This window comes from Oncorhynchus masou, chromosome 29 (genome assembly GCF_036934945.1).
Source record: "Oncorhynchus masou masou isolate Uvic2021 chromosome 29, UVic_Omas_1.1, whole genome shotgun sequence".
NCBI classification, from domain to species: domain Eukaryota; kingdom Metazoa; phylum Chordata; class Actinopteri; order Salmoniformes; family Salmonidae; genus Oncorhynchus; species Oncorhynchus masou.
Window position 1 is genome coordinate 75,757,242 of NC_088240.1, and position 16,754 is coordinate 75,773,995.

Below are 16,754 nucleotides of genomic sequence, written 5' to 3' on the forward strand. Positions count from 1 at the left end.
AGCTAAGGAGTTGGAGTAGAGGTGTGTCAGCCTGTGGCAATTCAAGAACAATTTATAGAAGTCATTTTATTGTTGTTTCAGATTGCAGGGTTAGCATACACATTATCATTATGGTGATATTAATATAGCATAACAATGATCCATTATTCAAAGTTTCCATTATTTTTAAGTTTAAACAAAGTGGATCAGATGAGTGCAGTTTAATTTGTTTTTTAAACAGGTCTAAAGTAGATACAAAAACAAATTGCAAACCACACGGACATGGCGACAGTAAACTCCCACTAACGCAAATATACAGAACGTTTTGTGAAAATGACCGAAAGACCGCTTGATGACTGACAGGGAATGTATCCAATCATTGCCTTCCAAAGTCACAAGGCCAGAGCGAAAGGCAGCCGAGTGTGCCGACAACAGGGGAACGATCCGCGGACAAACGATGTTTTTCGTGCACCGAAATGTTTCTCTGCCAGAAGGTTCACGATTTTAAAGCGTACTGTTCAATCAGTGCATTATTCACTTAAAGACGGAACGGAGAGTGCATTGTTGCTTTTGCGGAGCTTTGTGACTACCTCACGAGGGATTGTCCAACGACAGTATATGAGAGGTAAGATTATTTTAACGGGAGGGGAAGGAAGGGCCTTTCGTGTCTACCGGAGACCTGCGGGGAAAAGTGGATAGCGCCGCCTGACGACCGCCTTGAGCCGGGGAGCCACAGTCAGGAGACAGCGGTGCCTCCGAAGAGGTCTCGGATATCCGAGAGAGCGCCGCCAACAGCTCGCCACATGAATGATAACACACAGGAAGCAATGTCGCAAGCGATCATGCTACACATGATCAGTTATGCAGCACTGTGGCTTCTATAAACTAAATGTCATGAATTATATGCCATATTTGAGTAGAAAAATGCATCCCGTCTACCACAATTTGGCGCCTACATGCAGTTAGCTTCTGCTGCTTATTGCAGCTTCTAATTAGCGTGTAGCTATCAGCTCTATTTTCTATGACGATTTTATGGAACCATGCAATAGCTACAGGGCAATTCCATGATAACGGAATTATGCTGAGACTCAGATTTTTCACTTTAAAATGTATGCTAAACAAAAAACATTTACTGGAACAATAGTGTAGATGCGAATTTTGTTAACTGAATTGCGGTAAATCTCTTTTGGTTATTGAACTACAGATAGTGAAGTAACATAATTACTGTAATGGAATTACATCGTGGGTCCCTGATCTGTACTACACAGAAGTGCATAATTTATGGTTATGAATGTAATTTTATTTATTGTGATTCATCCTGAATAGTTACACAAAGGTAGAAATATGCAATATCATCCTTTGCATATATGGGTATCATTCTACACACTGGCTATTATTCGAATGAGCTCCAACCCCAAACAAGACCAAATTTGGTTGGTTCGATCTGGACCAAATCTGAACCAATAATAGATGTCTATGTTTCACAAGTTTGGACATTACAGTAGAACACAATAGAGTACAGTACATTACTGTAAATATAGACTCTTAGCTTTCATTTGACACCCATTTTGAAATATTTTTTGTTATTCATTTTAATTGCATTTATTTAGCCCTTAGTTGACAGAGAACACATTCTCATTTACAGCAACGACCCGGGGAATAGTTACAGGGGCGATGAGTGAGCCAATTGGAAGCCAGGGATGATTCGGTGGCCATGATTGTATGAGGGCCAGATTGAGATATGCTCCTATCAATTTCACATGTTGGTGCTCATGGCTCCTTTTACATGGAAATTACCTACATCATTGTAAACTAAAATAATGTCTATGGGCCAGTTGGGGATTGGGACAGGTGTTACCAAATAGCTGACAGACGACTGTATTTTGCTTTTTTTCAGGCTCCCTCCCTGTTGTCCTGACATCACAGAACATTATAGTGAGAGACCTGAGGAAAGAGGCTAGCTACTTTACAAATCATTGTTACTGGTTCAAGCCCTAAAACTCACAACACACTGTTGGCTCACAAACAGACTTCAAAGTCTTAAATTCAACCATCGAGGCACACTTGTATCAGGATCGTAACACAGAGATTTAACTCAGACCAGGGCAGGAGCCTTTTTCTCATTCATTGAATTGTGCTGACTAACACACACACACACACACACACACGACACTGTCCTACAAAAACCGCCTTGCAGTAGTCATGGATGACCAGCAGGAGGACCCAGAGGGCATGTACGACGTGCAGCACCAGTACATGTGTAGCGAGTGCCACCAGCTCTTCAACACCCTAGAAGAAGTGCTGATGCACCAGCAGATCCACACAGGGCAGGAGGGAGAAGAGGGGGAGGCTGGGGAGGCCATGGCCATCCAGGGCATCTCAGAGTACGGGGACAGCCAGTACCAGTGCCTGGAGTGTGGTGCCCTCCTCAGGAACCCAGATGAACTGCTACTGCACCAGGAGCTGCACATGAGAGAGGCAGGGTTGGAGACAGAGGACCATGGTGAGAGGGAGGGGATGGTGGCGGACAGGAAAGGGTGGATATGTGTCTTGAAGAGGAGGGGGGGTTAAAGGTGGTGGTTTGTTTCAAGGATGAAAGGTAGAGGTTGTTTGAATGTAGAGGGGCTAGATAGTGAGACTCGCCTGCTGAACGTTGTGTTGTGTTCCCCAGAACTGTGTGAGGTGTTGGAGACAGATGAGGCAGGGACAGAGGGCCAGGTGTCGGGGCCTGTCCAGTACCAGTGTCTAGACTGCCTGGCCCTGTTTGACTCTCCAGAGGTGTGGCTGGCTCACAGACAGACCCACAGCAAGAGCAGCACACACAGTGCCACAGAGACTGTGAGTATTAAATACCAACACATTTAATCAGAAAACCCTTAATCAAAGGGCTTACAGGCTGGCGTTCGTTAGCGCAAAAGCAGACAGGCAGAATTAGATGTTTCCTTTCTTGGCTCAAACTTCCTCCCCCCTCCTCTCTCTCCCAGGAGTATGTGTTGCAGCCCGATGGTACTGTGACACCCTTGGTCAGTGTTCAGAACTTTGTCTTGAGTGAACAACAAGCTGGGGAGATCTTAGCACAGGTACTGTACACACTTCATGTCAAAAAGCTTTTTAAAACCAGTAACCAGTTATTCTCACTCAAACATGATCATGTCTGTGCCCCCCTCTCAGGTCCTGGCCCAACAACAACAGCAGCATCAGTCTACCCCCCAGCCCTCGACCCCCTCCCGGGCCACCTTCCTACCCCCCGTCTCCTCCCTTCCCGGCTCGGCCACCATGCGTCTCCAGATCTGCAGTGCCCAGGCCCTGGCCGATGGATCCAGTACCCCCGGCCTACGGCGCGCCAAGCTGCTGCCCCCTCTGCTCACTCCTCTAGGGGTGGGCTCGGTAGGAAAGCTGGGGGTCCCGGAGAACGGCCTCCAGAGACTGGAGGTGGTGCTGTCTGCTGTCCGGGAGGAGAAAGAGCAGCAGGGGGAGGTGGTGATCTTCCACCCCTATGAGTGCTCCGAGTGTGCCCTCCTCTTCCAGACCCCAGAGGACTTCCTGCAACACCAGGGGGAGCACTTCCTGGCCCAGGAGAAGGAGAGCGGTGAGGATGGGGTGATGATGGGATACGAGGAGGACAGAGGGAGGGAGGAGGAGAGAGGGGAGGAGAATGGGGGGAGGGTGGCAGAGGAGAGGGGGAAGGGAACGGGGAGACGCGCCCTGGCTAAAAGATCTAGAAACACACCCCTATGCCTGCACTGCAGCCAATGCCAGCGTACCTTCACGTCGGCCAATCGGCTGGCGGCACACAGGCGTGTGCACGAGCATGGTACATACGAGTGCCGGGAGTGCGACAAGGTGTTTAAGAAGGCGATGTCACTGCAGACACACATGCGCTCTCACTCCGGGGAGGCTCGGTATCTGTGTGTGGACTGTGGTCACGGCTTCAACACAGAGATGACCCTCATCATACACAGGTAGGTGCCTGACCAGACATCATGTTCTCATCATGAACCATCTCAATCATCAATCCCATCTCAAACCATCTCAATGTTTTCCTGTCTATTGCTTTTTGAATGCTATTCTATTGAAGGCTCTGAGACAAATCTTCTCTTCTCTTTTTATATCCGCCCATCTCTGCTTCCTCATCCCTCACGTCATCCCTCGCTCCGTCCTGTAGGAAGTCTCACACAGCAGAGCCGCTCCACAGGTGTGAACACTGTGCCAAGACCTTCACCAATATGACCAAGTTCCTGTACCACCGTAGAACACACACCAAAACAGCCACCACTACACCTACCCCTGTCGTCCTGGTAACCACGTTTTCTTTTTAAAAATGGTAATATTGTTCTTATAGTTCCAAATTCTAACTTGAGAAATGTTTTGTGCAAATCATCAATGAGAAATGTGTGCAAATGTTTTGTTTCTCTAGTTAAATTCAGTCCCATACCGGTCAATGTATGAGCATGTGTTTTGACGATGTCCTGTGCAGGTCCCAGCGGCCCCTAGGAGGATGTCCCTGTCAGCCCTGTCCATCCTTCAGAGAGCCCGGGCCCTGAGGGAGAGGGGTGAGGGCAGCCCCATGGAGGGGGACGAGGAGAACCTGATGGCCCCCCTTACTGAGGCTGAGATGGAGATAGGCGAGTCGGGGGAGGACACTGCCTCCAGCTCTCTGAGCAGGGCAGAGGGAGAAAAGGAGAACCGGGTGGATGTGGAGGGGACACCAAGGGGCAATGGAGGGTCCCAACCGGGAGAACATACTGCTGATCCTGGTTCCTCTACTGACCCTAACCTCGCTGGTCCCTGGGGCGCGTTCCCCTGCCCCTCCTGCCCTCAGGCTTTCCCCTCCCTGCTCCGCCTGGTCAAACACCGCCATACGGCCCACGTCTCCGAGCGACACTTCAAGTGCTCCGTCTGCACCAAGACCTTCAAGAAGCAGATGCACCTACGCAACCACCTGCGCACACACACCGGCGAGCGGCCCTTCCAGTGCTCAGACTGCGGAAAGACCTTCTCGTCCCTGGCCAACCTGTCTCGCCACAACCTCACCCATTCTGGCGTGCGCCCCTACCGCTGCGACATCTGCCACCGGACATTCACCCAGTCATCCAACCTCAGGCAGCACCGCCTACTCCATGCCAACCTCCCTCCCTGTCCCTGCCCGGACTGTCCCGCCACCTTCGTACGGCCGGCCAAGCTAGCCGCCCACCGCTACACTGTTCACCCGGGGGCCCCAGCCCCGTTCTCCTGCCCCCAATGCCAGGCTGGCTTCCTGCACAGGAGGAAGAGAGACCGCCACTGTCAGGAGGTCCACCCCACTGAGGCCCAGGAAGACAGAGCGGGAGGGTTAGAGAGCCTGCCCCAAGTGTGCCCTGACGGGGAGCCCCTCTCAGAGCCCTCCACCTCAGAAGACACCAGGACCACCAGCATCATGAGAGGGGGCCTGGACTGCACTGTGTGTGGGAAGAAGCTCAACTCTGCAGCCAACTGGCGTCTGCATCAGCTGAGCCACGGCCTGGTTCCTGGTCGGTCCTGTGGTGGTGTAGTGGCCAGGGGTAAATCCCACCAGTGCCTAACCTGCGGTAAGCTGTTTGTCTCCTCCTCTGGCGTGACCTTGCATCAGCGCATCCACACAGGAGAGCGCCCCTTCCCCTGCAACCTGTGTGGCAAGCGCTTCCGGCAAAACACGCACCTGCGAGAGCACCTGCGCACGCACACAGGGGAGCGGCCGTTCCGCTGCGAAATATGTGACAAGGGCTTTGTCCAGAGCATGCACCTGGCGGAGCACCGGCGTACGCACACGGGGGAGCGCCCCCACGCCTGTCTGGTGTGTGGCAAGGCCTTCAAGTCCTTCTCCAACCTGCGGAACCACAGGAAGACCCACGCACGCCAGCAGAGGCAGGAAGAGGTGGCTGCAGCACAGGTTGCCATGGAGACCAGCGCCGCCGTGGCGCTAGTGGAGGCATCCCAGGTGGAACTGGCCAATGGGCAGCCTCAGCTGATCCACATACAGACGTCGACCCTACAGCAGGTGAGGGGGAGGAGCTGGCGGGGTCTGTATGCGGCTTCTGAGTGTGTGTTAGTCTGTAAAATTGAGAAAATATGTTGTTCAAATGTTTTTCTCTAACATCCTCCATACAATGCTTCCTTTCCTATCCAGACCCAGGGTACTCCCACCATCATGTGTAATGAGTTTGGGGAGACCATCGCCATCATAGAGACCAGTGAGGGAGGAACCCTACCCCTGGCTGAGGCTATAGAGATCTACCACACAGCCCTGGAGAACAGTCTGGGGATGGACTCCATCACTGTAGACAGTCTACAGCTCATCTAACAGTCTGGGGATGGACTCCATCACTGTAGACAGTCTACAGCTCATCTAACAGTCTGGGGATGGACTCCATCACTGTAGACAGTCTACAGCTCATCTAACAGTCTGGGGATGGACTCCATCACTGTAGACAGTCTACAGCTCATCTAACAGTCTGGGGATGGACTCCATCACTGTAGACAGTCTACAGCTCATCTAACAGTCTGGGGATGGACTCCATCACTGTAGACAGTCTACAGCTCATCTAACAGTCTGGGGATGGACTCCATCACTGTAGACAGTCTACAGCTCATCTAACAGTCTGGGGATGGACTCCATCACTGTAGACAGTCTACAGCTCATCTAACAGTCTGGGGATGGACTCCATCACTGTAGACAGTCTACAGCTCATCTAACAGTCTGGGGATGGACTCCATCACTGTAGACAGTCTACAGCTCATCTAACAGTCTGGGGATGGACTCCATCACTGTAGACAGTCTACAGCTCATCTAACAGTCTGGGGATGGACTCCATCACTGTAGACAGTCTACAGCTCATCTAACAGTCTGGGGATGGACTCCATCACTGTAGACAGTCTACAGCTCATCTAACAGTCTGGGGATGGACTCCATCACTGTAGACAGTCTACAGCTCATCTAACAGTCTGGGGATGGACTCCATCACTGTAGACAGTCTACAGCTCATCTAACAGTCTGGGGATGGACTCCATCACTGTAGACAGTCTACAGCTCATCTAACAGTCTGGGGATGGACTCCATCACTGTAGACAGTCTACAGCTCATCTAACAGTCTGGGGATGGACTCCATCACTGTAGACAGTCTACAGCTCATCTAACAGTCTGGGGATGGACTCCATCACTGTAGACAGTCTACAGCTCATCTAACAGTCTGGGGATGGACTCCATCACTGTAGACAGTCTACAGCTCATCTAACAGTCTGGGGATGGACTCCATCACTGTAGACAGTCTACAGCTCATCTAACAGTCTGGGGATGGACTCCATCACTGTAGACAGTCTACAGCTCATCTAAAGGCCAGACAGAGACAACTCAGAACCATGACCGGACCATCAGATAACCCTCACAGAACCCTCACTCGACGATCTAGATATTCTGAGGGTCAAAGAGAGACGACTCAGAACGGTCATAGAACCATCAAACAAGCCTCACAGAGTTATCGACAGCTACTGAGAGCCAGCGAGAGGCTCAACTATCGGAGAACCATGACAGAACTACCTGTGTGGGCTGTGGGAGTGTACTGACTCTTGACTGGCAGAGAGCATGTTTTACTAACATCCTATTGGGGCGAATGTATGGGGAGCAGTAGAAGATTCAACTGTGATCTAGTGAACTACAGCAGTGTAGGAACACTGGTCTGGTTGTCATTGTTGAGTACAAAAACGATTGTCTACAATTGCAGCAGGCAGGACAACAGTAGGTGTTCATTCACTCATCCAGACCAAATGTGTTACGATCTCATGTTCAGAAAGACAGGGCAGAGCCGGTCAGTGGTGGTGGAGAGGTTGTTGTGACAGACGTGAATCGAGGGCCATTTCCTGTGTTTGTCATGTTCTTGACTGCCCATGGATGTTCGTTCAGTGCTTGTCTGTAATATGTGATTTTTACTTTGAAAACAATGACTGTTCCTCTTTTTGTTGTGAACAGATAAATTAATGATATTTGATAATATGATATGCCTGTTTTGTTTTGTGACTGCGTGTTACTGTGTCTTGATACTGGACCCCATTCTCTCTCCTTTTGAAGAAAGGATTAAGCCCAGGGAAAATTAACATAAGGCAAGCACTCACACTTTATATTGTTTTATGTGCAGTATTCTCTTTAAGAAATGTACGTCCTTGCATTCTCCCTAATGACTAAATTGTTTTTATGTGTTTATATATATACACATTCTACAGTTCAAAAGTTTGGGGTCACTTAGAAAGCCCTTGTTTTTAAAAGAAAAGCAAATGTTTTTGTCCATTAAAATAACAAAATTGATCAGAAATAGTGTAGACATCGTTAATGACTATTGTAGCTGGAAATGGCAGATAAAGAAGGAATATCTACATAGGTGGACAAAGGCCCATTATCAGCAACCATCACTTGTGTTCCAATGGCACGTTGAGTTAGCTAATCCAAATTTATCATTTTAAAAGGCTAATTGATCATTAGAAAACCATTTTGCAATTACGTTAGTACAGCTGAAAACAGTTCTAATTAAAGAAGCAATAAAATTGGCCTTCTTTAAACAAGTTGAGTATCTGGAGCATCAGCATTTGTGGGTTTGATTACAGGCTCAAAATGGCCAAAAACAACAACTTTTGTCTGAAACCTGTCAGTCTATTCTTGTTCTGATAAATGAAGGTGATTCCATGTGAGAAATTGCCAAGAAACTGAAGATCTCCAAAAAATCAATTTCCAGCTACGATAGTCATTTACAACATTAACAATGTCTACACTAGATTTCTGATCAATTTATTTTAAATGTACAAAAACAATGTGCTTTTCTTTCAAAAACATTTCTTACTGACCCCAAACTTTTGAATGGTAGAGGTTATATACTGAACAAAAATATAATTGCAACATGCAACAATTTTACTGAGTTGCAGTTCATATAAAGAAATAAATCCATTAGGCCCTAATATATGGATTTCACATGACTGGGCAGGGGCGCAGCCTTGGGTGGGCCTGGCAGGACATAGGCCCACCAACTGGGGAGCCATCCCCAGCTAATCAGAATGCACTTTTCCACACAAAAGGGCTTTATTACAGACAGAGATACTTTTGTTTAATCAGCTATCCGGGTGGCTGGTGTCAGACGATCCCCCAGGTGAAGAAGCCAGACGTGGAGGTCCTGGGATGGCATGGTTACACGTGGTCTGTGGTTGTGAGGCCGGTTAGTCATACTGCCAAATTCTCTAAAACAAAATTGGAAGTGGCTTATAGTAGAGAAATTAACATTAAATTCTCAGGCAACAGCTGGTGGTGGACATTCGTACAGTCAGCATGCCGATTGCGCTCTCCCTCAACTTGAGACATCTGTGGCATTGTGTTGTGTGACAACTGCACATTTTAGAGTGGACTTTTATTGTCCCCAGCTCAAGCTGCACCTGTGTAATGATTATGCTGTTTAATCAGCTTTTTGATATGCCACATCTGTCAGGTGGATGGCTTATCTTGGCAGAGGAGAAATGTAAACAAATATGTGCACAAAATTAGAGAAATCTAAGCTTTTTTTTGCATATGAAACATTTCTGGGATATTTTATTTCAGCTCATGTAACCAACACTTTACATGTTGCATTTATATTTTTGTTCAGTATAGTTGGACAATAATAACTAATCAATAACAGATGATTCAGCTGTGTGGTACATTAAAAACTAGTGAAAAAAGTTAACTTGAACATCTATCTATACTGAAAGATAGATAAACTTATATTATTCATAAATGTATATATTGCATACTATATCTCAGTAAAACAAGGAGTAAACAAATGTTAAGATTCATATTTATTATTCATTTGTACATTTTTGGAGTTTGATGGCGTCTTTTAAAAGTCAATACAAGTCGGTTACACATTGTTCCTTAATATCATAGCGAGTCTTCTGACTCTACAGTAAATAATATGTACAACAACCAAGTCTTGCACAAAGACAACCAATATTATACCCTACCACTCTATATACTGCCCTGCCCCCTCCAGGCTTACCTCCTCCCACCCCAAAAGGCCTGGAGAGAACAGTAAGGGAGGACAAAAGGAAGGAAAAGAGTTGGAAGGAGGAGGCTATAGAATCAAACTTACTAGCAGGGGTGTGAGAGCGGTATACAGGGTTGTCCAAAAACATACTTATTACACTTAAATGAATACAAATGTCAACCCTCTTCTCTTTGTTATCCCTCATTGAAATGAATAAAAATATTTGTCACCCCAGGTCCTTGCTGGGGTGAAGTGAAGGGTGTTGAAAGGGAAGACAAAGAGAGGGAAAGAGGCACAGGTGAGGACCATCTATCTCACAGGTGAGGACCATCTCTCTCACAGGTCCCATCCCATTTCCCCTCAAATAAGAAAACAGGTTGAGAGACAATCTAATGACATTGATACCAGCCTGTAGCAAGGATCAGGTCCACTATAACAATGAGAGGAGTAATATTAGTGACAGTAATAAAATAATAACATAATGAACTGCAACGTTACCTGTGTTTGATTAAAAAAACACGTTTGTTGTCTTTAAAATAAAAAGTTAGATAATAAAACTGCTTGGCACTAGAAGTAACAGGCCTGACAGCCTGACGTCCTCTGGGTTCTCAACTGAAGTCTACAAATAGAGAAAACATGGTTGCAGTGACCGAGTGAGAAATGTAGAGCCATGATGTGCCCATCGACTCATTCTCCCCGCCTCCTTCCCTCATGGCGAGTGAATCAGACTAGCAGGAACGCTTGGTGCATCTTTACTGGCATCTTCTGTAGGCAATCATGGGAAGCGAGGGCGATGTCCTAAACTCTCTCCAGTCCCCCTCACAGACCTGTCCTGAAGGTATGCTTCTATGATTCAAAGTAGAGAAAAATCTAACAATAAAACAAGGATCCTTCTGATCCCTCACCATCCAATGGCATCATCTCAAGCCAGTGGGGACCCAGCCCCCAATGTCCAGCAGAAACAAATGAGTCAATGGGAGAATTAAAAGCCAGACCCTCTTCACTAGCCAATTAACTGATCTTACTTCCCAAGCTCTCCATTTTCAAAAACAACAAAGTGAGTCTGGTTAGAGTCAGATAAATGACCTTCAAACAGTCCCACTACATGATATGTTATTCAGTCTGAAAGATGGGCCCTGTGCCAAGGCAATGGGTAACAGCTGGAGAGTTGTTATTGTATAGTCTATAGTCCACTGGCATCAATGGAAGCTTACAGGGATAATATTAATATTACGAACAAAGTGCTAATTCAAGTGTGGGTATTGGAGTTTGGGTTCATCAGCTGTGTGTCTGTCTGCCTGTCTGTGTTTGTGTGGCATTTTAAATGTAATTTTTTTTGGAGAGGGGGAATTACACTTTAAAAAATCCCCTTTTAAGTTTTAAACAATTCCACATTTTGCAAACACACACACACACACACACACATCCTCTTCTTTGTCTCTTCCACTTGCTCTTTCTGACCTGGCTCTCTGGAGAAAGAGAGAGAGAGACAGGTCCAGATATGCACACAGACAGAGGGGTGTAGCTTCAACAAAATTAAGAGGCGGGATTTGGGGAACTGGTCCATTGCTGATTGGTCAATCCAGCCTGTCAGCATCCTTCATCTAGAAGACTCCTGCAAATCCCTCAGCTCCTCTGGACTACCCTCCCTCTCTCGATCCACCTCCTCTCCCAATGGCTCCGCCCCTCCTCCTGTCCCTTCCCCTGATTGGGCGCCAGACGGTCCGGGGAGCGAGGAAGCCTCGTTGGTCTCAGAGGGGACGGCAGTCTGCATGATCTTCTGTCGGACCTCCCTGATCTTCAGCTGCAGACACACCTTGGTGGGGAAGATGTCTGAGTAGCGTGCCTGGAAGGCTGCAGTGGCCTGGGCTGGAGAGCAGACAGGAGAAGGAGGAAGACAGAGAGGAAGTGTTGATTATTGTTGTTTGACTAGGAATGTAGAAAAAAAACACATTTTGCTGGGTGGGGAGGACTTTGTGTGTGCACATGTATACACTCTGTAAATGAGAGTGAGAGTAGGGCCTATGTACAGTACCAGTCAAAAGTTTGGACACCTACTCACTACAGGGTTTTTATTTATTTTTTACTATTTTCTACATTGTAGAGTAGTGAAGACATCAAAACTATGAAATAACACATATGGAATCATGCAGTAACCAAAAATGTGTAGGGGTGGTATATAGAAGATCAAATAAGCAAAGAGAAACGACCGTCCATCATTACTTTAAGACATGAAGGTCAGTTAATCTGGAAAATTTCAAGAACAGTCGTGTAGTCGTAAAAACCATCAAGCTTTATGATGAAACTGGCTCTCATGAGGACCGCCACAGGAATGGAAGACCCAGAGTTACCTCTGCTGTGGTATGATGAAACTGGCTCTCATGAGGACCGCCACAGGAATGGAAGACCCAGAGTTACCTCTGCTGTGGTATGATGAAACTGGCTCTCATGAGGACCGCCACAGGAATGGAAGACCCAGAGTTACCTCTGCTGTGGTATGATGAAACTGGCTCTCATGAGGACCGCCACAGGAATGGAAGACCCAGAGTTACCTCTGCTGTGGTATGATGAAACTGGCTCTCATGAGGACCGCCACAGGAATGGAAGACCCAGAGTTACCTCTGCTGTGGTATGATGAAACTGGCTCTCATGAGGACCGCCACAGGAATGGAAGACCCAGAGTTACCTCTGCTGCAGAGGATAAGTTCATTAGAGTTACCAGCCTCAGAAATTGCAGGCCAAATAAATGCTTCGGAGTTCAAGTAACAGACACATCTCAACATCAACTGTTCAGAGGAGACTGTGAATCAGGCCTTCATGGTCAAATTGCTACAAAGAAACCAATACTAAAGGACAGCAATAAGAAGAAGAGATTTGCTTGGGCCAAGAAACACAAGCAATGGACATTAGACCGGAGGAAATCTGTCCTTTGGTCTGATGAGTCCAAACTTGAGATTTTTGGCTCCAACCGCTGTGTCTTTGTGAGACGCAGAGTAGGTGAACGAATGATCTCAGCATGTGTGGTTCCCACCGTGAAGCATGGAGGAGGTTTGATGGTGCATTGCTGGTGACACTGGCAGTGATTTATTTAGAATTCAAGACAGGCACACTTAACCAGCATGGCTACCACAGCATTCTGCAGCGAGACGCCATCAAATCTGGTTAATGATAAGTGGGACTATCATTTGTTTTCCCAACACACCTCCAGGCTGTGTAAGGGCTATATGAACAAGAAGGTGAGTGATGGAGTGCTGCATCAGATGACCTGGCCTCCACAATCACCTGACTTCAAACCAATTGAGATGGTTTGGGATGAGTTGGACCGCAGAGTGAAGGAAAAGCAGCCAACAAGTGCTCAGCATTTGTGGGAGCTCCTTCAAGACTGTTGGAAAAGCATTCCAGGTGAAGCTGGTTGAGAGAATGTCAAGAGTGCACAAAGCTGTCATCAAGGCAAAGGGTTTCTATTTGAAGAATCTATTTTGATTTGTTTAACACTTTTTTGATTACTATTTGATTCCATACGTGTTATTTCATAGTTTTGATGTCTTCACTATAAAATAGTAAAAATAAAGAAAACCCCTTGAATGAGTAGGTATGTCCAAACCTTTGACTGGTACTGTATATAAAATTGTATATGCAAGCGTGTCTGTACTGACCTGAGGGGAAGAAGCCATGCTCCTGGAAGAGCTGCATGACGAGGGCTCGTCTCTGGTCCAGGGTGCGTCTCAGAGAGGAGTAGGGCACCTTGTCAAACTCCAGCTCCCCCAGGATGTCCTCTCCTTCAGCTCCTGTCCCTGTCCCAGACCCTGGAGGGGGACACACAGACGGGGGGGCTGACAAACACACACACACTGGTTAGTATTTTATATAAAACATTTGTGCAAACATGGAAAATATATTTTAGGATTTGGGAGAGCAGTTTTAGCAGTTAAATATACAGTGCAATTGGAAAGTATTCAGACTTCTAGACTTTTTCCAGTTGTTGCATTAGTCTTATTCTAAAATTGATTACATTGTTTTTATCCCTCATCAATCTACACACAATACTCCATAATGACAAAGCAAAAACTTTTTTTTTTAGAAATATATGCAATTTTAAATATCACATATACATAAGTATTCAGACCCTTTACTCAGCACTTTGTTGAAACACCTTTGGCAGCGATTACAGCCTCGAGTCTTCTTGGGTATGACGCTACAAGCTTGGCACACCTGTATTTGGGGAGTTTTTCCTATTCCCCTCAAGTTGTCAGGTTGGATGGGGAGCATTGCTCCACAGCTATTTTCAAGTCTCTCCAGAAATGTCTGATTGAGTTCAAGTCCGGGCTCTGGCTGGGCCACTCAAGGACATTCAGAGACTTGCCCCGAAGCCACTCCTGCATTGTCTTGGCTATGTGCTTAGTGCCGTTGTCCTGTTGGAAGGTGAACCATCACCCAAGTCTGAGGTCCTGAGTGCTCTGGAGTAGGTTTTCATCAAGGATCTCGCTGTTCTTTTCCTCGATTCTGACGAGTCTCCCAGTTCCTGCCGCTTAAAACATCCCCACAGCATGATGTTGCCACCACCATGCTTCACTGTAGGGATGGTGCCAGGTTTCCTCCAGATGTGACGCTTGGCATTCCCTATCTGGTCTGAGAGTCTTTAGGTGTTTTTTTGGCAAACTCCAAGTGGGCGGTCATGTGCCTTTTACTGAGGAGTGGCTTCCGTCTGGCCACTCTACCATAAAGGCCTGATTGGTGGAGTGCTGCAGAGATGGTTGTCCTTCTGGAAGGTTCTCCCATCTCCATAGAGGAACTATGAAGCTCTGTCAGAGTGACCATCAGGTTCTTGGTCACCTCCCTGACCAAGGGCCTTCTTCCCTGATTGCTCAGTTTGGCCGTGCAGTCAGCTCCAGGAAGAGTGTTGGTGGTTCCAAACTTCTTCCATTTAAGAATGATGGAGGCCACTGTGTTCTTGGGGACCTTCAATGCTGCAGACATTTTTTGCCACCCTTCCCCAGATCTGTGCCTCGACACAATCCTGTCACTGATCTCTCAGGACAATTCCTTCGGCCTCATGACTTGGTTTTTGTCCTGACATTCACTGTCAACTGTGGGACCTTATATAGACAGGTGTGTGTGTGCCTTTCCAGATCATGTCCAATCAATTTAAATTTACCACAGGTGGACTCCAATGTAGTTGTAGAAACATCTCAAGGATGATCAATGGAAACAGGATGCACCTCAAAGCAAAGGGTCTGAAAACTTATGTAAATATTAATCTGAAAACCTGTTTTCGCCTTGTCATTCTGAGGTATTGTGTATAGATTGCTGAAAAAAAGTATACATTTCATAAATTTTAGAATAAAGCTGTAACGTAACAAAATGTGGAAAAGGTCAAGGGGTCTGAATACTTTCCGAAGGCGCTATACATGAATAAACCTTACAATGAGGGTGTGAGCGTGTCTGTGTGTTTCTACCTGGTCGGTCGAAGGTGAAGACGTCTCCCTCACACTTGGCGGCGCTCTTGGGTGTGCTGGGCTCCGAGCTGCAGCTGGAGCGCCGTCTACTCTTCCTCTTAGGAGACACGGGGTCCTCTGTTGACGAGTCCAGGTCTACACAGAAGAGGGGATGAGAGACATACATATATATACACATACATATACCACACACACCATTAGCAGATGCCTCTACTTCAGTGGGGCACACCGTAGCAAAATGTTTTGCAACATAAAATGTCGATCTCAGTTGTCTGTCCCCCTCTTTCCTTCAGTCCTCTTTCCTTCAGTCCTCTCTACCTCCTCTCCCTCCTACCTGTGGAGTTCTTCCTCTTGCGGCGGTAGCTGCCCAGAATGGCGCGGGGGGAGGTGGCCAGGCTCTGCAGGGTGGGGGAGGGCAGCACCTCCTCTGGCCTGAACTCTGGTAGCTGAGCAAAACGCTCCTCAAAATACACCTCTGACAACACCCTGGGAGAAAGAGGGGGATGAAGGGAGAGAAAGGAGAGAAACACATGAGTAAGGTACCTGAACCCTTTGAAGTGTCAGGATGACTCAGGGATACTCACTAACAAACATATTTTATAAATTGATAGATGGTGTGCCTATACTCAGGGTAACTCACTTGTCCACAGAGTCAAAGGTCCTTTTGAGTGGCGGGGGGCGGGCCTTCACCTTTTTGGGAGGAGGGGCGTCTTTGTCGCTCTGGGGAGGTGGCAGGGCAGGGTCTGTACCCAAGGGAGGTGGCAGGGGTGAGGAGGGGACAGAGTCCTTCCACCCTGACTGTATGGGGCAGAGAGGAGAACAAGTTTAATAATACAGTATGCTGGGAGGGTTTCGTTTTGGGACACAGGGTGTAAAATCTAATTGTCTATGAATGTGATCTCATTTGCATTCTCTGATTATTGAGAAGAAAAACCAAAACAATCCATCAGGTCAATCTCTCCATCTCTCTCACACCTCGTTGCTGGCCTCTGTGCTGCGTGTGTCAGTGTTGTCCCCAGGGCCGTGTCCCTCAAGGGGTCTGTCAGAGGGGGGCTCCTCAGCAGTGTGTGTGTGTTGGGAGGGGGACGCCGACTTCCCAGGATGCTCCAGCTCAAAGGAAAAACGACTGTTTGCTCCAGTGCTCTCTCTTTCCCTCTCTCGGTTCTTCTCCCTCTCCTTTCCTCGGCCTCCTCCCTCGTAGCTGCCCACCGGGATGTTGGCAACAGTGGCTTTGATTTTCTGAGGGGTTCTCACCGGGAGCTGGGGGAGTTTGGGGGTGCCTGGTGCACTGCCTGCTGAAATAATA

The 16,754-nt window shown here is 47.3% G+C and overlaps 2 protein-coding genes across 2 annotated transcripts in view; one reads left to right on the plus strand and one right to left on the minus strand.

The window, feature by feature from the left end:
- The first annotated feature begins 378 nt into the window (after nt 1–378).
- On the plus strand, nt 379–7,984 carry LOC135520561 (zinc finger protein 574-like). Its single transcript, XM_064946207.1, has 8 exons — nt 379–604; nt 1,877–2,482; nt 2,651–2,817; nt 2,964–3,059; nt 3,151–3,941; nt 4,145–4,277; nt 4,457–5,995; nt 6,125–7,984. Exons 2-8 carry the CDS (start codon nt 2,182–2,184, stop codon nt 6,296–6,298), a joined length of 3,201 nt encoding a protein of 1,066 aa, XP_064802279.1. The 5' UTR covers nt 379–604; nt 1,877–2,181; the 3' UTR covers nt 6,299–7,984.
- Nucleotides 7,985–9,791: 1,807 nt separating this feature from the next.
- LOC135520563 (protein capicua homolog) overlaps nt 9,792–16,754 on the minus strand; it is a 59,413-nt gene continuing 52,450 nt past the window's right edge. The window contains 6 exon segments of the mRNA XM_064946210.1: nt 9,792–11,861; nt 13,649–13,825; nt 15,449–15,583; nt 15,783–15,934; nt 16,089–16,246; nt 16,424–16,743. Coding sequence (XP_064802282.1) covers nt 11,593–11,861; nt 13,649–13,825; nt 15,449–15,583; nt 15,783–15,934; nt 16,089–16,246; nt 16,424–16,743 — 1,211 coding nt within the window. The 3' untranslated portion in view covers nt 9,792–11,592.